Below are 22726 nucleotides of genomic sequence, written 5' to 3'. Positions count from 1 at the left end.
TATTAAATCTAAATAAAATATTGAATTAAAGAAATTAAACAAAAAACCATAACTTTAAATAGTAAATTTGATACTAATATTGATATATATTTTTCCCAATTTTTTATGGTATATTTAAATTTATATTTTATTCAAAAATAAAAACATAATTGCTTTCTCAAAACCATATTATATCGACATAGATAAATAGTAAAAAGAAACATTAAAATTGAGATATATCTCGTTATATTATGCGAGCACCCTTCTAGTATTCTAATAATATACTTAATGATATAATTGCTAAAATAGAATAACTGTTGGAGTTGAATGTAATTTTTTAAAAAAGATTTTAACTTTTGATACTCCACTATAAAAAATTTATAGCATGCTTTCAGAAATGCTCTAAATGCCTTTAGAGTTCAGAAAATTGACTTATCCGCAGAGCATTAAAAATGGGCAAATTGCAAGAAAATGTAACGTACTTTAACTTGATTATTATTTTCAGTACCGTACTTTCTAAACTTTTATTTTGATTCCTAAGACGTAAAATTTTAAACATTTAAGTACCCGGATAACCTGTTGAAACGTTAACCGGTTACCCATGCTGATGTAAACGAGTGATACCAGGATTGATATCTTAATACTGAGTTGGATACCACATCACTCCACACATCAGCATGGTAATCGATTAATGTTTTAACCGATTATCCGAGTACTTAAATGTTTAAAATTTTACATCTTAGTTATAAAAAATAAAAGTTTTAGAAGTACATTACTCAAAATAGAAATTATGTTAAAATACGTTATTTTTTTGTTGTATTTTGCTCTTAAAAAGTTAAACCACATGGCTCTTTTCTATAATTTCATTTTATTGGCATATAATGTTAAACCACGTAAACTACAAGGACCAAACATGTAATTCCCTCAAAATAAAATGACTTGACACAACGGCACGTGCCATCTAACGGACACCAAAAACAACCCTACAAACCGGGCTCAGCTCCCACGTGCCCCTTTTCCTTCCCCCATCTCCCCAACCGTTTTAAATCACGCTTCGCTTTATACAAACATATAGTATATAATAGGATAAATTATAAACTTGGTCCCTATGGTTTGTCATAAATAACACTTTTTACCCTAATGTTTTAAAATTAGAAGATGATCATCATAGTTTGCAAAAACGTTTGAATTTAGTCTCTTCCTCTAACGACCGTTAAGTATTTCATTAAATGTGGGTAATTTTCGTTCTTTTCTAGATTTTTTTTGTCTTGTCTAATCAAAATCGATTTTATTATTTTGATCCTTGTGGTTTTTGATTGGGTAAAAGACAAGAATCGATAAATAACAAATCTGAAATTAAAAGGTAAAAACTAAAAAAATGATACTAACGAGATTAAAACTCAGGTCTAAAATGAATGAAAAGTCTTGCAAACCAACTCTACCAAATAAAACTTGTGTCATTATTTTAGTTTCAAAATATATACGGTGACACACAACAAATTGATATTGTGAGACTTTTCACAATCTTATATTTTTTACAGTACGATGGAGGAAGAAAAAGGTGGCACGGGTCATCATATGCTCTACGTTGGATCCTTCTCTGAAACATGCCATTATTTATTGCCATTTTTTAACGACTGTTAAAATGAGAGACCAAATCTGGATGTTTTTGCAAATCATGATGGCCATGTGACTTTAAAACTACAGGGACGAAAAGTATTATTTGTAAGAAAACATAGGGACCAAATTTGTAGTTTTCTCTAAATAATATATATATACATGCACGTATGTATATGTATATATCAATGTCGTATGTATAGATTTATATATAAATCCAAACCTCCGCTCAGTACTTCCCGGCCAGCCATTATCGTCCCAATTTTCACGTTAACTGACACTTCAATCTCTCTCTTCGATCCTTATTAAAGTCTGTTTCATCATGGAATTTGAGTTTAATCTATGGTGGTGGACTGTATAAACAATGGGTGTTTAATTTGAGCTCAAATCCGTTTATTTGGCTGCTCACTTCGTTTGATTGATACTGTGAGTGTCAATTCTGTTTAAATGAATTGATGTTGCGTCATTTCGATCATCTCGTAAATTTGATTAGGGTTTTTTGGGTTTGAGGAAAATGACGGAGAAAGATGAGAACGGAGGGGATTGCGGTGATGATGATGAATGGGGGGATCTGATTACGACTCCTAATCGTTTGATTTCCGACGATTTTTTGGTTTTGAAGGCTGAAAATATTGGTAATGATGAGGAGAAAGAGGGGAAATTAGAGGATCAGGAGCAGGAGAGTAGGGTTTGTAGTGATGGTAAGGATAACGATGTTGATAGTATGGAGGGGAGAGTGAAGAGTTGTAGAAGAGTTAGTATTGCAGAAAGAAGGGCTGCAAAACGTGGTTCTGATGGCGATTCTTCGAGCATCAGTGTTTCAGTATCTTCATCGCCTGCTACTGCTTGGTCTCAGTTCCTTACGATACCTTCCGGCATTAGTCCTACGTCATTGCTTGAGCTTGATTCACCTATTATGCTCCCTAATTCTCAGGTAAAGTTCCTATAATCTAAGTTCATTCAAAATTCCTTCAATTGTGTATTGTTAATCGGCCACACCATTTTAATTTGAAATTGAAGTCGTCTAGGATTATCCTAAGCTTTGTTTTGTGATAATTTATGGAAAACAATGCACAAATGTCCCAAACCAAATGTCAAAATGTGTAAAGTTGCAACCCAACAACTGAAACGGACTGTGAGGATCCTAAATGTGTAATCCAAATCGATACCCAAACAATGTAAATGCAAACACAAATAACACCGAGATTTAACTTGGTTCCACTATCGTGAGATAGTGTACATCCGCAGGTGAGAGATGGAGCTTGTATATATCGATGAACAAATCGTGGAGATTACAATAGAGCTTACCCTTAAGCAAAGATCCTACAAGCTCAAGGTAAAAACTCTCCAAAATGATTTGCACTCGAGCCAAAATCGCCCTATGGAAGAGTTGTGCTAAGAACTTGCTAAAACCCTAAGAAAATCAGCATATATGCTGAAAAACATAAGCTCCCGTGACCCTACCCGCGACCTAAGTCACGGTGTAGGTCATCCAGAAGCAATAGCAGCCGAAAGAGTAACTTCCATGAATCAACGGGCCCAGTCGCGAGCATCAGATTGGGCCCAAAACAGCGTGTTTCAAATGGGGCGCGGTGCGTATCAATATTTCAACAACTTTATCTGAATGGTTTAGGGGCTTTGGTAGTCAATTGATCTAGATGAACTATTTTAGGGAAAAATTAAGGTAACCTTACTTGTTATGCATGATAAGTTAATGACTAGAGTTATTAGGATGTGTGATTAGCTTATAGGGAAGTTGCATTGGGGAGCTCTACCTACTATATATTTAGTTCATTTGATGGCTTGGCTGCTGATGCATACAGGATGCCTTGTAGAGCAAATGTGCTTTAAGGCCTGTTTGTTAGCAGCTTAATGAGCTTAATGGGACTCACAACTTATTTGGTCAACTATACATAACTGTTTGGTAGTGGCTTATTGATATAGAAAGTGGCTTAAGCTTATAGGGGGAGCTTTTATATAGAAAGCCAAGTTTTTTCTTTCAATTAAAAAACACGCTCCTTCCATATATGAAAAAAACCCTTCCAAACATTAACCTTTCCAATCTATATAGACAAATTAATCCAGACAAGATAAAGGACTTAATGGAAAACCAACCAACCAAACAACCCCTTCGTTGCTGATGCATTGACATGTCCTTGCTTAGAAATGGGTCCTTCGGTTAAATCACAATATGTCAAATCCATGAATTTCTCACATGTTTGAGAATGTCACTTCATAACAGAAGAATGCCACTTTCATATATAAGAATGCCTAGAAACCTGTCAGAAGGTCATGAATTTAAAAAGCAATTGTCAGGAGGCCATTTAGCTAAATAACCCCTTACAAACTCAAATCTATTATTGGGTGGTTCATAGGGTACTTAGAATGTGTTGTTAATTGCTAGAATGCAACTTTTTATCATGGAGGATTTGCTCCTTTTAGACTGTCTTTAGTTCTATATCACTTGCTGTTGCTTCGACATCATACCTATGGGATTTTCTTGAACATCATATATCTATGTTTGTACATCAGATTCTTTATGTGATCTTACAGTTAGAAAATCCAAAAAAATATGTTTCTGGTTCGTTTAACATCGCGTTCCCACATTTCTGTAGTTGAAAGGCAGAAGTGGGGAACTAGAAAAGAGCAGCCATGACATTACAATTATCATGGGCTGTTTTATGGTTTGATGATGTGATATAGTTTTACAATGCATATAGTAGAGGCGAGTCAAAGTTTTTTTATTCACTTACTGTTGTTGGTGGGCGTTTTATGAATGACAAAGTACTTTGTTGGATTTTGAAGAGATTTGAGAAACCTGTTTGTTGGAGTCCCACATCGGCTAGAATTGACTATTTCGCCCATATATACGTTGGAATCTCCTCTTTCTCCTCAAGGGCTCTTTTGGAGAGTGATATGGGGCTTCCACATATTCTCACATGGTATCAGAGCCACGGTCTGCCACTCTAGGGACCCGACACTTTGGCTAGCCACCCTCTCGACACTCCGGGAAAAATTGTGTCCATTTAGCCTCAATTGGAGGGGGCGTCTTGGAGTCCCACATCGGCTAGAATTGGACCATTCCCCTGTATATATGTTGGAACCTCCCTTTTCTCCTAAAGGTCTCTTTTGGAGAGTGATATGGGGGTTCCACATATTCTCTCACACTATTGTTTGTAGAGAATAGAATTGTAGGCCAAGAAAATGGTAACTCTAAAGCAAACCCTAAACCTTTATGACTGTGGCAACCGAACATGACAGAAGAAATTTGTGAGTACATAGATGAGCTTATCTCACTGAAACCTCATCCTTGATCTCAAATTCTCATATATAAGCTACATCTTTTTTGGGATGCTAAATGGGATATAGTGGTATGGTAGTTGGATTTAGTAATACATACAGCCATGAATAAATTTGCATGTTTGGTGCTTGAACAGCTTATGGTGAACTTATTTGAGAGAAGAATTGAAGTGCTCCAAAACATGGTATTCGGAAGAGCAACATCAGATCTAGAATTTATATTACAATTTGCTCGGTTGACAAGTCTAAGTAACTTGATGACCTTTCTGAGTTTCTGATTTTTCGTATCATTGCATCATGAGATGGTTACAATGATCGTGGGAAGGTTATTCTGATCTCCTTTTTGATCGTTATATATGTTTGGTCAAGGAAATGAACAATTTTGACAATCAAGAAGAAACTAAAAAAGTGAAAGGAGAAAATGGTTGAAAGGGTCGGTAGATGGGTTAGGTTCAAGGGGAAAACCGTAAAAAAATAAAAAACTAAGGAACACCCTAATAACTGTTGATCTGTACGGTATGCACATGTGCATATAAGTAATTTGTCCGATATGCATCTGTGCATAACATGCACACGTACAAAGAAACCACGAAACATCTTCAATTACTTGTATGCATATGTGCATATCGTACAGAGGAACAGTTGTTGGGGTGTTCCTCAGTTTCTCAGTTTTTCATTTTTTTGGGATTTTCCCTTGAACCTCGGTCATGATTTAAAATTTCAATTTTCATGTCACATCATTTGGTTGGTGATCTTATGTCACAAATATTGACAACAGAACTCTAAACTCTAGATTTTCCATGTATGAAATCATGATTTTGTTTTCCTCAAAACCTGGTACAAGTAATCCTGTTGGTTTATCTCTTATATAACTTGTTTATTATGGTGTGATTTTTCATTTTCATAGGCATCTCCTACGACTGGAACCTTGCCGTACCCTCCTCTCAATCATGAAATCTTGGGCATGAACTCAGCAGTTGAAGACAGGATCAGTGACAATGGTTCTTTCACATACCCGTCTCATGGGGGTTCACTATTATGGCCATGCATTCCCGACCTACAAAATCAGGTGAACATTATGTACGTAATTCTATTTCATGTTTAAGATGGAAAAGTTTTTAGGTAGATTATGAAATCTCTCGTATATTAAGTTCACTACACTTATGTCATTTGTGATATGCTCATGACAACAACATTTAAAAACATTTGCACAAACCGGGTTCTTCACGGAAACAACCTCTCTAGGCTCTACCCCTTGGGATAGAATAAAGTTGTTGCGGGCTTGGAGGGCCCAGACCAGGTCTAACCTATTTTTTTGTCCAACGGGCCTAATATGGAAAACCCAAGTCCTATTTTACAAGCTTGAAAACTTGCCCATACCCGTCCCATAAATGGGCCGGGCTTGCCAACGGGCTAACGAGCCTAAAAAATCTTTTTATACTTTTAAGAAAACAAAACTTATATAAAATCACAAGTTATGTAAAATAATTCAAAATACATTAACAATTTTTCCAACTTAAAATTAGATGTAAATACATAACAATGTACTATAATTTAGAGACAAAAAGTTGTTTCGCTAAATATAGAGTATCAATAAAGGAAATGACCAAATGAGATGATAAGGAATTGACTAATTGAGGTAATTATGTTTTTACTTTTTAGATTTTAAAAGAATGTTATTATCATAAGTCATAATTAAGTGGGAATTGATAAGTATCAAGAATTTTCAATTTTATTTGTAAATTTTAATTATAAAAGTTAATTACTATAATAATATTAACCGGGTGGGCGGGCAGGCCTGCCCAACTTTTTCCCTCGCCCATGCGGGCCGTTAATTTTAACAAGTCAGTCTGGGCCCGCTATTTCTTCGAGAATGGTAATCCACACCTGCTTTTCTAGCGGGCTGGATAGGGGGTTCTAGCGGGCTGTCCCGCCCGTAAACAGCTCTAGGATAGAGGTAGGTCCTGAGCGGATATACTGGACTCGTTTGGTTTGGTTTGGTTTGGTTTGGTTTATCATGAGTTTGAATCTCATCCTTGGGCATGCCAAGAGAATAACGGAGTGTCAGTTGGTAAACAGCAAAAACTTTACCCCCTGGGATTTGGCTTCCTGAATCATGGTAGAAATTTTATGATGCCAATAATATAATAAAATCCTTAAAATATTATTTGGAATGTACTTTTAAAACAATTGTCGTGACACTTGAACCATTCTCTTCCTATTTCATTTACCACCAAAATCAATTCCAATGATACCCTTCTAAATCAAATGATTCGAAACTCAAGTGATACTGTTGAGAATCTGGGTTTTGTGGTTTCAGTCACTTGGATAATCATTGGAACGTGTATATAATGCACTCTCCAGATAATATTTCAACCCTTAATGCCGTAGGTTTCACGAAATCAGCATTGGGATAATCCAAGAAGTCACTCTCGTTCTTAACGGAGAATGCTCGAGTATATATACACTAGATTATCCGTTTTATATATTTATAAGAGAGATTGAGGGTTAGGCGGTAGGTAGGCGTTAATAGATAACTACACAACAGTTGTAACTGCTTGTGGATAAGGTTGAAAAGGATCAGACTTCAGAGGCAGGCTGCTCAGAAGCTCTACAGTCATAAGGTAACTCAGAGACCAAGTCAGAAGCCAGCTTCAAAAGCTCTGAGTTAGAACTCTTCCCAATCAAAAGCTTCTGATGCAGACCAAGAGGCTTCTCAATCTATACTTAGTCTCCAAATCACCAAGTTCCTAAACCTAACCTTCTGAATTTCACTCGGAATGTTCATAAACTCACAATCCCTAAGTAATCCTCTTCGTACGTAGAGGTTTCCAGGCGCTTGTCCTGAACCCTGTGAGGGTGGCCCCCCTTGACCCTGTCTGCTGACCGCTGCCAGGGGCGCTGCCTGTGGGACCCTGCGAGACCCCCACCTTATGGCAATATAAGGTGATAGGGGCAACATTTGTGAGTGTGCATTTCACACCTCCTAGCTCACATTATCTTTGTGTTGCACCTAGTCGATCCCTTGAAAATCACAATTACACCAAAATGCTTGGTGACATTAAAATCACCAACAGATACAAGGTAAGCACCAAATCACCTTTGCCTCAATAGATAAAGAGATTGATCATGAACCAAAAACTGAAAAAGATTGAAAAATAATGATGTTGATGATTGTACTGCTCTTGGATGTACTTGAGATGGTGTGATTGTGAAGGTTTAATGTTGTCATTGTCAATGTGGGAGGCAACTAAATCCATGACCTTCTAACATGTTTTTAAGCATTTTGGTGTATGGAAGTGGTGGCAATTCTCAAACCACTCAGAAGGATATGGATTTAAAAGAAATCCTTTCAGAAGGCCATTTTACAAAGGGCCCATAATAAATATGAATCGAGTTTGTTGTAAGCCTTAAACTATGATGAGATGTTCATGCATAGAGGAGGGAGGTTCTGGGGAAAAATTCCAAAAAAAGAATACTGGGGAACACCTGGTAATCATTAATCTGGATGGTATGCACATGTGCATACAAGTAATTGAAGCTGTTTTTTGGTTTTTATGCACATATGCATACCGGACAAATTGCTTACAAATTACTTGTATGCATATTTGTATATCGTCCAGATGAACGGTTACCAAGGTTCCTCAGTTTTTCATTTTTTTTCGGTTTTCCCCTTAACCTTCATGCATAAACATCATAAAACCGCTTGTATCTAAATATATGGTTCACCTAATTGATCATATTTACTGCATTTTCCCAATTTCTTAAATTTTGGAGTTAACATAGAACTCTGCCATGCAGCCGACAATTCCATCCGAATTCTCAGGAACATTATCGAAAGAAAGGGTCACAAAAGGCCGGCCAACAGAATTGGAGGGGTTTAAAGCTGTGAAAAGTACCATTCGGAATGCCAATAATGCTGCTACAATAAAATCTACAGAAGGAGATCATACCAAACGACATCTCCTTGATGGGTACCCGAAGGAAACAACTCAGGCCACCATGCGGAACTCTGAAGATGGATACAATTGGAGAAAGTACGGACAAAAGCAAGTAAAAGGCAGCGAATATCCTCGGAGCTACTACAAATGTACACATCCAAATTGTCAAGTTAAAAAGAAAGTCGAACGTTCCCGTGATGGTCACATTACCGAGATCATATATAAGGGTGCTCATAATCACCAAGGTCATCGCAACGTAATTGGGTCCCCGGCTTCATTTAGTGATTCCGGATCCTACATTAAGATCGAAGAGGGGGAGGTATGGGGAAATAATAATATCGGAACTCGTCAAGATTGGACGCCAGATGGTATGGAGTTGTCATCTTCCACATCGGTTGTCACTGATAATTCTGATATTATATCACCCACCCAAGGGAAGTCCATGGGTATTTTTGAATCTGCAGGTAATCCCGAGCTTTCATCTTCAAACGGTAATTGTGAGTTTAATGAAGAAGATGGAACAAACGTAGGAATGTTGTCACCAGGAGATGACGCCGATGAAGATAAATCAGACTTGAAAAGGAGGTGTTCTTTCTCAGACCCATGTAAATGAACTCTCTCGGTATGCTTTCTTGTTAGATGAGAATTTTGGCACATTGATGTTGTGGTGAACGTTCGTTTCAGGAAGAAAGGGAATTTCTTACTGGAAACGAGTTTGGTATCGAGAGCTATGCGTGAACCAAGAGTCGTCGTTCAAATTGAGAGCGATGTTGATATACTTGATGATGGTTATCGTTGGAGGAAATATGGCCAAAAGGTCGTTAAAGGGAACCCGAATCCAAGGTAATTGGTTTATAAAGTCATGTTTACATTCATGTAGAACCAGAAAATGTCGAGTCCTGTGTTATGCATTTGGTTTCTGGTGTTGCTTGATCTTGGCCCGCTTTTTAAAACTTTGGGCTTACCTCGGCAAGTGCTTACGGGGTAACATTCTCGACTATAAAAATGGATTGTGGGTAAGCATCTTTTTAGCTCAATGACTTCCATCTGACCTGGTTCAAAACAGTCTGATCCCCGTAAAAACTTAGAAATACACTAGAGGGTTAGATTCTTAAATTTAGTTTCCGAGGTCATTCAGCTAAATAGCCCCTCTACCCATTCGGATAAAGGTGCATACATCCTACTATCTCTGGACCCCACTCCACATCCGAGTGGGATATATTGGGTTCGTTTTGTTTGATATAGACTCGAAAATGACATCGGGGGATGTGTTCTGCTGTTGTCATTCATAATCTTTCTTCATTGTGAACATGGGGGCAAAAAAGGAAAGATAGGGATGGGGTTTCTCGCGCTTTTGGCATAGTGCGCCCCTAGTGGGGGGTTGACAGACCCATACTCTGTCCTACCAATAGGATCAGTTATAACAAGTCACACACTCATATTCCCGAAATACATAAACAAAGAAATTTATATATGCAAGAAAACTACCAAAAAGTGATATTTTAGCACTCGATTTCGGTCCATTTACCGTTTTTTCCTACAGGAGCTACTACAAATGCACAAGTGCTGGATGCCCGGTGAGAAAACACGTCGAACGAGCCTCAGACGATCTAAAATCCGTGCTGACAACATACGAAGGAAAACATAACCACGAAGTGCCCGTATCCCGAAACAGCAGCCATGCAACAATGGACGTTGGGTCGGCCTCCAACACTCCTAACAGTCTATCGTTACCAAGAATCTCAAATGTCCCTAAATCCGAACCACAAGTTCAAGATCTTCCTCTTCGGTATGCCAGAAAACTCACTAATGAATATATCCCATCCAATTTCGTTGGAAACTTCGATCCCGAGCCCACAAAGTTCGAAGCTTCCTCTATTTATCAGACGAAATACGTTCCTTTCCAAAGTCCGATATCGTTTGGTTCGGTTTTACCCGATTACCCTCTTTCACTACCGATGACCATACCACCTTCCGGACACATGGTTCATAATGGCTTCGGTTTTAATAACAATGGAAAACGTACCCATGAAGCTCAATCTCAATCTTTTATACAAAACAATGGAAGATTCATTAAACCAAAAGTCGAGCAGGATGACGGGTTTTATGAGAACGTTCTTCGTGTCCCGGATCGTGTAAATGATGCCTCGTCGGCCAGGTATTGTCGAATAATTCCGAATTTTCCATAAGTTTTATAGTTTTGCTCTTTATTCATTAGTGAAGGAAGTATACAAATCTTCCTATTTCAAATGCATAAAATCAGTTTGTGCTTTCTGCACTTGATTCAGTTATTTCCTTCCCATTGAACTTGATCATTTGATGGTTTTAGCCGAATTTCGTATTACGGTTTTTGTAACTTTGGGTATCTGGGTCAGCTTACGTGTACTGACTGGATGCCCTTGGCGACCACGAATGGCGTGGAGTCATCGAAGGTGAACCTTAGGGGTGTAAACGAGCCGAACCGAGTCAAGTATTAGGTTATTCGAGCTCTGCTAAAAAAGATTATACCGGGTCGAGCTCGAATAATTTTTTCAATGTAGGGATCGGGATCGAGCTCGAATATTTTTTTGAGTTATCGAGCTTGATGGCGATTTATGGGCTCATATTCGCGATCGATTAACTCATTTATTGGCTCGAGATTGATGATTTTTATATTTTTATTGTATTATTTATGAATATACGAGCATGTTTGGCTCTAGAAAGTATATGTTCGAATGGATCGGCTCGACTCGACTCTGCTATGCTTTGCTCGACTTGAAAATTTTAATGGAGCTTTCGAACGAGAAGAGTCAAACATTTGTTTTATGAAGCTCGGCTTGTTAAGTTAACCAAGTTCTATTTTGTGTTCGTGATCGACTCGAGCTCGAGAATTATTATGCTCGAGCTCGAGATAAATGAGCTCGAATTCGAGTAGCTCGTTAAAAGCTTGACTCGTTTACATCTCTAGGTGAACCTTCATAGTCGCAATGGCTTTGGTAGTGCCTAGATTCAAACCTTGAAAATATGACATTTCAACTACATCCCCCTCGGGCTTAACCGACGCCCCAAAATAAATGTTGGTAAAGAAAAAGGCAGATACTTTTAGAAATGTGTAATTATTACACTTTTTAGTTAATTAAATGACAATTTTACCCTTAACAATAGAACGAGTAATGAATTTATCCATATCAAAATTAAGGGTAAAATTGGAAAAGAAGGGTGAAGTTATGAGGAATCAAAATTAAAAATTTGTAACATTGTTGGAATGTCGTCTTAATAATTGAGCGGTTCAAGCAAAAACGATTTAGGGGCTGTTTGGGAGTTGTTGGATATACAAAATGATTAAGAGGCTTTCATGATATAGTGCAAAATGAAATATAATTGTTTACAGTAAAATTAGGGTTTTGAATGGTTTAGGGAGACCCAGTGTATAAATCATTTAGAGGGTTTGGAACCATTAAGAGACAGACTTTTTTTTCCAAACAAGATTCACCTCTTAACGATTATAAGGTTGTCTCGTAATGAAACTATTTAAGAGTTATACTGAAAATTTCTATTCAGAACCAAAATTAATTATTTGCTTAATAAATTTCTTTTCATTTGAAATTTGTCTTAGACTACTTGTTCAATTAAGAAAGGGAGGTAAAAACTAATAGTGACAAAAATACCCTTCACATGAGAGGCACGTGAGGCAACTAATAGACCTTAAGATTAATAGACTCAGGTAATCGGTTGAAACATTAACTGGTTACCATGCTGATATGACGAGTGATGTGGTATCCAACTCAGTATTATTTGCTATTTAACCCAATTTCATCCCATCACTCGCCACATCAACATAGTAACCGGTTAATAGTTGAACTGGTTACCCGGGTACCTAAATGTATAAAACTTTATATGTTAGGTACCAAAATTAAAGTTTTAAAAGTACGTTACCTAAAATAGGAATCAAGTTAAAGTACGTTACTTTTTCATGCAATTTGCCCTAATTAATATCATGAATAATGCAAATGTGTGATACATAATGAATGATATCTGCGAATATTTATATTTATCGTTAACAACTGGTTCTAACAGTTGTCAAAACTGATATCGTTTTTGATGACGTGTAAAAGATATGCTTTCAACTGATGCATTTTAGATGCTTGTTGCATATATTCTAAGATGTTATTCATTTACACCATTTATCTTCGTTTCCGTTATTGATTCTAAAGATATTCCTTCGATTCATAATATACGCAAAGTTTGATCCGAACACAGAATTATTCAAACGACAAAAATCCACCTCCACAGAACGTAAAATAAAAGATTCTCAGTGTCCGTTTGGTTTGCATGCTTGTTTTTGAGAGATTTGGATTTCATGGAGGGATTTGGATTTGGAGAGATTTGGATTGGAATGGATTTAAAATCATTGGTGTGTTTGGTTTGTAGGATTTAGAATGAAATTGGATTCCATTATTTATAAATAATTATAAAAATAAGTAAATTATGTTTTTATTAATCGATTATTACAAAACAAACGTTTTTAACACTTTTTAGAACCTTATTGCATACAATCCCGTGAAATCCCAAGCACCCCTAAGGATTTCAAAATCCTATGTTTATAGGATTTCAATTAAATCCTAGGATTTTTCAAATTCTGATAATCCAACAAACCAAACATGTGATTACAATGGATTTGAAATCCAAATTCCATCAAATCCATTTTATCCCTGCAAACCAAACGGGACCTTATAGTATTTTCAACAGATTTTTGATACCCCCAATAGACTTGTAAACATTTTTTTTGGGTAATCGTGAGTTTCCGAGTCAGCTTACGTGCATCGATTAATCCCTCAGACAATCATGAATGGTCTGAAGTCATCGCATGTGAACCTCCATGGCCACAACGGCTTTGGCAATGTCTGGATTCGAATCCGAGGTAAATGAAATTTCCCCTACATCCCCCCTGAGACTTAACCTGTGGGTCACAACTCAAATTGTTAATAAACAAACTTTGAAGTTAAAGTCTTTTTTTTTTTTTTTTGTGGAAAACAATTAAAAAATATCTCTTTTCATAATGGTCACTATGTACCAAAAATAAATGTCTACATTTCTATTTTAATTTGTGGGCAAATTGAATGAAAAAAGTAACGTATTTTAACTTGATTCTTATTTTGGATAATAAATTCTTATTTTGGTATCTAAGATGTAAAGTTTTAAAATTCAAGTACCCGGTTAATCGGTTAAAGCATTAAAACTAATTTAGATATATGTATATAAAATAACAATATATAAAAACTAATTTTAGATTAAGATATCAATCTCAACAAATAATATTGAGTTGGATATCACATCAATCGTTACATCAACATGGTAACCGGTTAATGTTTCAACCAGTTATCCGAGTACTTAAATGTTGAAAACCTTATATCTTAGTTACAAAATGAAAGTTTTGAAATTACGTTACTCCAAATAGGAATAAAGTTAAAGTACATTACTTTTTCATTCAATTTACCTTTTTTTTATTTAGAAAATCCGTTATAAATGCTCGGGTTTTTAAAGACTTGAATATAAGTTATCTTAACAAGTTATCAATAGCTTTCTATTGTCGTTTTTAACTGATTTGGTGATTCTCGAGATGATAACTTGCCGCTTTCAGATCAGTCGGTTCTCGGATGGCAGTTCAGAACCCACCAAAACCGAACTGAACCGATCAACATTCAATTAATCATCCGATAACCATCCAGTTGTCTATCTAACTATCATCCAATTAATTTATTTTCAAATTGTTTAAATCCAAATTTGTTTTATGTGAAGTTTTGAATTTTTAACTTCCCTTGTGTTGGTTTGAACACATATTAAAAGTGATTAATCAATTTATACCATTGTTGGAGAATTAGATTGAATTAACACACTGGATGAATCCAATCCCAACGGATCATCAATTTGATGGAACCGAACTGATCCAATCATCTATTAGATTGGATTGAATCGGTTATCCAATGTTAATCGAATCAGATCGATTGGCAAAATCCAACATTTAATGAATGATTGGATCAGTCCGGTTCCCCTCACATCCAATGGATGTCAACCGATGAACAACCCTAGAAATGACAAGTGGAGGTTTTGTCGAAAACATCCTCTCTATTTCTTGTGACGGAAAAAATATTTATGTACATTAAACCTTCCAAACCCGACTTCCAAGTGGAATATACTGTGTTTGTTTGGTTTGATTCTGGTTCTGAAATGATGATATCAATTCTCTTCTTTGTTTCCCCTTGATTAGAACAATTTCAAGATGAATCCTTTAAAGAACTTAAATCAATGTTTGTATGGTATAGTGTTGAAAAGGAACTATTTGCAAAGCATCACCCTAAGAAAAGCCGAAAACCGTTAAATAGACGTTATTCGGGATTTGTGCAAAACGTCTTCTCTCCCGAGAGCAACCGTCTTTTCTTGGAACCGTATCCGTGATATTGGTAGATGACACTATGAAGACATTGCCTTAGGTACGATACGTCATACGTTTCCAAGAATTTCAAGTCGGTGTCTCGTGATTTCACGCCCGCGTGAATCTTGTACTCTTCCAACACTGACGACAAACACCAGTTTTGAACCTTTCGTAGGGTCCCGACAAGACACCCTGTACGATGCTGCCATAATGACACAATTTTCCAATGTTAAAACCGACACAAAACCAAAAATCCCAAATGGGTATTGTGTTTGGTTTGCCGGATTTGGAATGCAATTGAATTATTTGTAAATAATTTATAAAAACAAAAATTATAAATAATTATAAAAATAATTAAATTACTTTTTGTTATATGATTATTATAAAGGGCAAATTGCTATAAAAAAGTAACGTCTATAACTTGATTTCTATTTTGGGTAACGTACTTTTAAAATTTCCATTTTGGTACCTAAGATGTAAAATTTAAAACATTTAAGTATTCGGGTAGCTGGTTGAAGTATTAATCGGTTACCATGTCAATGTGACGAGTGATGTGATATACATCCCAGTATTATTTGTTGTCATAGATATCTTAATATAACTGATTAATGATTCAACAGGTTACCCGAGTACTTAAATGTTTAAAACTTACATCTTATATATCAAAATGGAAGTTTTGAAAGTTAGTTACCAAAAATAGAAATCAAGTTAAAGTACGTTACTTTTTCATGCAATTTGCCCTTTTATAAAACTAATATTTTTAACATATTGTAAAACATTATTACAAATTAATCCTATGAAATCCTGTGAAATACCAACAACCCCGAGATTTCTAAATCCCTGATTGGGAATTACATTTTGGACTTCCCTTTAAACCAATCGCTTGATTGGAATTGAATCCAATTCCAATCCAGCAAACCAAATGGGCCTTTATGAAGGGCCCAATTACTACTGCCATGCAAGAGGGACAAATCTTATCTCTAACATAAATGTCAAGTTGATGTGAAACATGATGAGCATTCTTTTATGGGCAAATTACATGAAAAAGAAACGTATTTTAACATGATTTCTATTTTGGGTATCGTATTTTCAAAACTTCCATTTTGATACCAAAGATGTAAACTTTTAAACATTTAAGTACTCAGGTAACCGGTTGAAACATTAACCGATTAGCATGTTGATGTGGCGAGTAATGTGGAATCCGGTTAATGCTTCAGCAAATAATACTGAGCTGGATACCACATCAGCAAAATGGAAGTTTTGAGAATAAGTTACCCAAAATAGGAATCAAGTTAAAACACGTTACTTTTTCATGCAATTTGCCCTCTTTTTATCGGTAACATACCTTTCCTCGTTTGCAATGTATCAAAACCGGATGGATTCTCACATCTGCGAAAGAAAATACAGGCGAATACCCGTATGAGATCGAATAATATATAGAAGATTTAAACGAAACTGTAGTAAAATTTTCCATTCGTGATCCATTACCGATCAAAACTTTCAAAGCCTCCGTGATGGTACTCCTAAGAATGTCCACGGAAGGCTCCTACACGTTTCAATTATACCAACGTAGATTATAAACATAAATCATAACGTCGTTGATCATATCAAGAAAGCGAACAACGTTGAACAAGAAAAGAAAGTAACGAAAACCTAACGGAAACCAGTTATATCTATCGGGTCCATATTTGTGTAGGTTTTACCTTACAAGATTCGTATTTCTGAAAAAACCGATCAATTAATGAAGTTCAACGAAGTATATCTATCCATAAAGACAACTACCGAGTTTTTGCTAGAACAGATCAGCCAAACCGCCAACCGTTCTATCGAATATCTCAATCGACTCGAGCAAGATACCGAACCTTCTCAAAACCAAATATATGTTCGTTTTTCAGTTAAAGTTGTCAAATTAAAGCCAAACCAGACAAGCTAAGTAAATACCAAGTGGGAGGTGGAAAAGGTTCAGTATATTGCTCGAGTCAATTGAGAATATACTATCTGATATCTACCTCAAAGAGTATAGCAGCTACTTTTTATGACGTTAGAATATACTGGACTCGTTTGGTTCACTAGGACATCATAACGTTTAGGGTTTTTTTCCTCCAAATAACATAGGCTCAATTATAACAAACAACACATTTGCATATATTATGAAATACAAATATACACATTGGTCTCAAATGTACAAATTGCTACATATAAAAGTAGCTACAAACTTTTTGTTGACAAACAGTACATGACTTGTATATAACACATTCTCAAGTACATGCATATATTCAACTTCCAAAAATTTCCACAGATGGAAAATTGCATCCAATTCCATCATATTCTCGATTTCAGATATTTCAATAATTACTGTTTCTTTAAAATAAAAAAACCAAATTTAAAATTTCAATAAGGAACTGCATCTAGTTCCATCAGATTCTCTATTTCAGAGATTTCAAAAATAATTTCTTTAAAACAGATAATCAAAAGTCAAAATCTCTATAAAAGAATTACATTCAACTTCAACAGATTCTCTAAAATAGAGAATTTCAGCAACTATATTATTAAAATGTTCTATAATTTCAGTACTTTTAAAAAACTATATATATAAAAAAAACTAATAAATCAATCTCATTGGCAGGAAATATTATTTCTGTCTCCATACCACATCACTTGTCACGTAAAAAAACTATACTATTAAAATGTTCTGATGTGGTGTGTGATGTGGTATCCGGTCAATACTTCAACAAATAATACTGAGTTAGATACTACATCAACATGATAACCGGTTAATGTTTCATCCAGTTACCCGGGTACTTAAATGTTTAAAAGTTTACATCTTAGATACCAAAATAGAAACATTACTTTTTTTTATGAACTTGAACAAAATACATTTCTCTTCCTAATTTTCAATTCTCTATGATCAATTCCACCAAAATTTCGAACAGAAATCTCAAGAACACAGATTATACATCAAAATGAATACATAATCCAACGATTTATATCGAGAATGGATTAGAGAAACAACCTTGGTTCCATCAATTCCGAATTGAAACAATCGAATGTTGCGAGACTTTAAGAACTCCAAATTCTCCCTAGGATACGGTTCCGTGCACAAATATCTACACCAAAAAACACCAAATCCCATCACGAATTCAATCAAACTACCAAATCGAACCGTAAAACCAACTCACATCACAGATCGAAGCTGTAGCGTCTCGAGGAATGCGAAGTTTCCAGGTTGAGGAAATCCAGATCTGTAAACTCGATCTTCAACATTCGCAAAATTAATCGGCGGAATGAAGGATTGATCACCGTCGTGTTCCACCATTTCTTTCCCTCCATACTTCATGATCTTCAGACCCATCATTAAATTCGTTGAATCAAGGGGAAAACGATGAAGGAATCAATGCATGATTGTTGTCAATTTTGTGATTGGGGGTGTAAAGATTGAAGGAAAGGGTCAATTGGGCGTCTCGTATCTCTCTTTCCCCCTCCCCAACAATATGAAATTGGGTTAATTTTTGGGTTTTAAACAACGAATTTGGGGAAATGGATTTTGGGAATTTGTGATTGAAGAAAAACGAACGATTCGTTAGGATTGTCGACTGATGCTTTAAGGAGTTGTACGTTATGAAGGTTTGGTTGTACGTAGAATTTAAGGTGGATTCTGGTGGTCTCGCCCATAGCTTTCTCCACATAATCATAAAAAAAATATAAATAAAAAATAAATTACAATTTTAGTCCCCATAGTTTGTTAATAATTTCAATTTTCATCTATGTGGTTTATAAATTACAATTTTCATCCTTACGGTTTGCAGCTTATTGTTATTTTCGTCCTTAAACTAATTTCTATCTTTAAGTACAAGAAATCAAAATTAAAAAAAATTGTAAATCAAAGAGACCAAACAATAAATTATAAACTATAAGTACAAAAATAACAATGAATAACAAACTATAGGGACTAAAATTACAAATTTTAATAAACCATACGGATATAAACGTAATTTACTCTTAAAGATTAGAGTAAATTACGTTTTTCGTCCATGTGGTTTGTTAAAAATTATTGTTTCGTTCATATGGTTTTCGTTTTTATGGTTTGTAATTCATTGTTATTTTAGTTCTTATGGTTTACTGTTAGTTGTTGTTTTGATCCCTGTGATTTACAATTCTTTACTATTTTGGTCTCTAGTATTTACAAATAGGAACTAAGGGTTATTTGTTTACCTCTTAATAGTTTCATTAGGAGACAACATCTGAATCATTAAAAGGTGGATCTTGTTTAAAAAAAAAAATTATGCCTCTTAATGGTTCTAAAACCCTCTGAATGATTTTATATCCTGAGTCTCCCTTAATCATTAAGCGCCCTGATTTCATTGTAAACTATTACCAAACAATCATATTTCATTTTACATTATATCATAAAAGCCTCTTAATCATTCCGACCACTTAATCATTCTGCACTAAATCATTCAACAACTGCCAGTCTAGAGACGAAAATAATAATGAATTGCAAATCATAAGAATGAAAATCGTAAATTCTAAATTACAAGGACGAAAATTGAAATTAATAACAAACCATAGGGACCAGAAATCAAATTTACTTTAAAAAATAATAAGAGTAAAGTTCACACTTGGTCTCTAGTGTTTGCAATTGCCAAAAGATATCATCTCTAAACTTTAAAAACTCATATTTGTTCCATGACCAGTGTCAATTCTGAACAGTTCGGTCCCTTTGTCTAACAATCGTTAAAAAATTTCGTTAAGTCCAGTTAAATGAGGGGTATATTTGTAATTTTCACCATTTTCTTAATTTTATATTAAAATTGAAAAACATAATATATTTTTAGTTTTAAATCTTTACATATATAAAAGTAAGATTCACAATAAATAATGTGGCACCCAAAGAATTGAGTATTCTATATTTCTTGCGTTGAGTTTTATGTATCCCACATTGATGGAGAAAGTAAAGCATGACAATTGATGATAGGCAAATGAGAGGAGGTTGAAGTGGCTTTATTTTAACTTGTAGAATTGGATTCTCTTGGTTAATCCTGTAAATTCACGTGGTTGGTTCATTTTTGTCAACTTTTATATATATATATATATATATATATATATATATATATATAATCTTTATTCTTTCTATATTCAAAAGCAAGGACCACAATCATTGATGTGACACATTAAGATCGAGTATTTTTTTAATCTTGAATTGTAATTGACTTTTGTCTATCCCACATTGATAGATAAATAAAAGATTGACAAATAATGGTGAATATATAAAGGAAAATTGAGATGTCCATGTGGCAGTTCATGGGGTTGACTGCTTTTAATCGATTTTTTGAACTTGGGATGCTTAGCTTATTTGGTTGACCCTCCTAACATAAGATTTTTGGCTAACCCTCTTTTTGCAAAAAAAAAAAATCTATATTAGAATTTAAATAAATAAATTAATTAAATCAATATATATGAGTCAATTCAAACGAAAACTGATTAGTTTGTAATAATCGTGAGATCCAATGTGAACCACTTGTTTGAGGTATTGAAAGATATTTCTTGAATAAACTAAAAGAGTAATATATTAATTTTATTTTTTTACAACTAATCAAAATATTTAATTAAATTTTTTTGAAGGAAATATTTAATTAAAATTAATTACCTAATATGCATCGTATTTTAAAAACGTTTGTGAATCAAAATGTACCATACTGATAACGTTCACAATGTTTCACGTGTATCATAGTGTATTTTCTATGTTTTATGAAATGTATCATAGTGTCATTTTCGTTGCTTTCTAAATGGTATCGCGTTGTGCATCTTGTATGTATATCTGGGTATCACAGTGAATATTGTTGGTAGGTATCACAATATGTATCTTGTGTTCACATAAGGTTTATCGAAATAAGGTTCACCGTGCAACGCGCAGTGCCGAGGACTACCAATGGTGTGTCTATAGATCAATTCGTATTTTCGGTCATGTTCTTTGAACTTGCAACGCGTAGTTGCCACTACTGAAATTATTCAACCGTCCACAGGGAAATTATTTTAATCGACCAAACACACCCTAATAAACCAAATGGTCTTTTGTCTAGCAGTATCGTAGCATTTGGCCTCATAGGAGGTCAGGGGTTCAAACCTCACCATAGATGAAGAGAGTGTGTGAGCTTATTTGTTGCAGTTGTTGTATACAAGTATTATATACTTAAAAAAAATATTCATTAATTTTTTAACGACACACTATCATTTATCGACGACTGACCAATTTCATGCACGAAACCATTAATTATCGTTCATACAATCTTCACAAATGGTATAACGTTTTGCATCCTATATACACACGTTTCATTTTCCTCTAATTTCAGGTGACTTACATGATTTATCTTGCATCCCACAACTTGCATCTATTGGTACAAACGTAGCTCGTTGCTCATACTGAGCCACAAAATCAGGACACAACGAGAGAAGATCTGAGACGTCTAAGTTGTCGTTACAACCGTTGGCATTGTGGGTTGTGGACCCATCAAACCCAATGTGTGTTACATGCTTTACATCTGTTGGAAGTCCGATCTCCATCTCCATTTCCGCTTCCTCCGTCTCCTCCTTGAACACTGTCTCAATTTCCACGACTAAGACGATAGTACGTATGTTTGACATATACATGCACTTATATATATATATACACTTACACACACACTAGAAGGATATTGACACAATGCAACGAGATACATTTCGATTTTAGTATTTTGTTTTATTATTTGTTTGTGTCGATATAATACGGTTTTACATGGTTTTTGAGAAAACAATAATGTTTTTATTTTTGAATAAAAAACATTATAAAACTTTGAAAATAAATATATCGATATTAGTATCAAATTAACTAATTTAAAAGTTCTCGTTTTTTTATAACTTTTGTTATGTTTAATAATGAAGTGATTTTTTTTAATTTAATAATATAATTCTTTATAAAGATAATAATTAAGTATTCTGTTAGAAGTCAATGATTATCCTAATTGTATTTTAGAGTTTTTATATTTAAAATGAGATGTTTATCTTGTATTTGATTATGTTTATTTACAGGTAGTTACACGAATTCAAAAATGAAACTTTAATAAGTTGTACATATATACGATTTACTTGTAATATTAAATTTCAAGTAATATGCATTAATTAACAGTACTTTATGTATAAAAAATGATTTTTAAGAGTTTTCGTCAAATGTTTTATAATATATATATATATATATATATACATATATATACTATATTATAAAGCATTTGGCTAAAACTCTTAAAACTCTTAAAAACTCTTAAATCCCTAAACGATTTCATCTCTATCCTATTTCATCTCATATCTGAATTCGTGTAATTAACTGCAGATAAACACAATCAAATACAGGATAAACATCTCATTTTAAATATAAAAAATATAAAATATAATTAGGATAATCATTGAGTTCTAACAGAATACTTAATTATTATCTTTATAAAAT

General features: G+C 34.6%; 3 protein-coding genes across 3 annotated transcripts in view; 1 reads left to right on the top strand and 2 right to left on the bottom strand.

Annotated features, from left to right (window-relative positions):
• The first annotated feature begins 2110 nt into the window (after nucleotides 1–2110).
• LOC112508562 (probable WRKY transcription factor 34) lies at nucleotides 2111–11314 on the top strand. Its single transcript, XM_025113230.1, has 8 exons — nucleotides 2111–2297; nucleotides 2341–2350; nucleotides 2407–2530; nucleotides 5804–5965; nucleotides 8683–9422; nucleotides 9522–9680; nucleotides 10381–10995; nucleotides 11167–11314. Exons 1-8 carry the CDS (start codon nucleotides 2111–2113, stop codon nucleotides 11312–11314), a joined length of 2145 nt encoding a protein of 714 aa, XP_024968998.1.
• Nucleotides 11315–15048: 3734 nt separating this feature from the next.
• On the bottom strand, nucleotides 15049–18894 carry LOC112509587 (tyrosine-protein phosphatase DSP3-like). The gene is made up of 5 exons (XM_025114611.1): nucleotides 18429–18894; nucleotides 18263–18356; nucleotides 16738–16795; nucleotides 16595–16638; nucleotides 15049–15451 (listed from the first exon to the last, which is right to left on the bottom strand). Exons 1-5 carry the CDS (start codon nucleotides 18602–18604, stop codon nucleotides 15203–15205), a joined length of 621 nt encoding a protein of 206 aa, XP_024970379.1. The 5' UTR covers nucleotides 18605–18894; the 3' UTR covers nucleotides 15049–15202.
• Nucleotides 18895–21488: 2594 nt separating this feature from the next.
• LOC112510383 (CRIB domain-containing protein RIC4-like) overlaps nucleotides 21489–22726 on the bottom strand; it is a 3613-nt gene continuing 2375 nt past the window's right edge. Inside the window, exon 3 of the mRNA XM_025115781.1 lies at nucleotides 21489–21845. Coding sequence (XP_024971549.1) covers nucleotides 21580–21845 — 266 coding nt within the window. The 3' untranslated portion in view covers nucleotides 21489–21579. The remainder of the gene's footprint in view (nucleotides 21846–22726) is intronic.

This window comes from Cynara cardunculus, assembly GCF_001531365.2.
Source record: "Cynara cardunculus var. scolymus isolate 2C chromosome LG 3, CcrdV1, whole genome shotgun sequence".
In the NCBI taxonomy this organism is placed as follows: Eukaryota; Viridiplantae; Streptophyta; class Magnoliopsida; order Asterales; family Asteraceae; genus Cynara; species Cynara cardunculus.
Note: the sequence above shows the minus strand (reverse complement) of the source record. Positions and strands in the feature narration are given on the sequence as shown.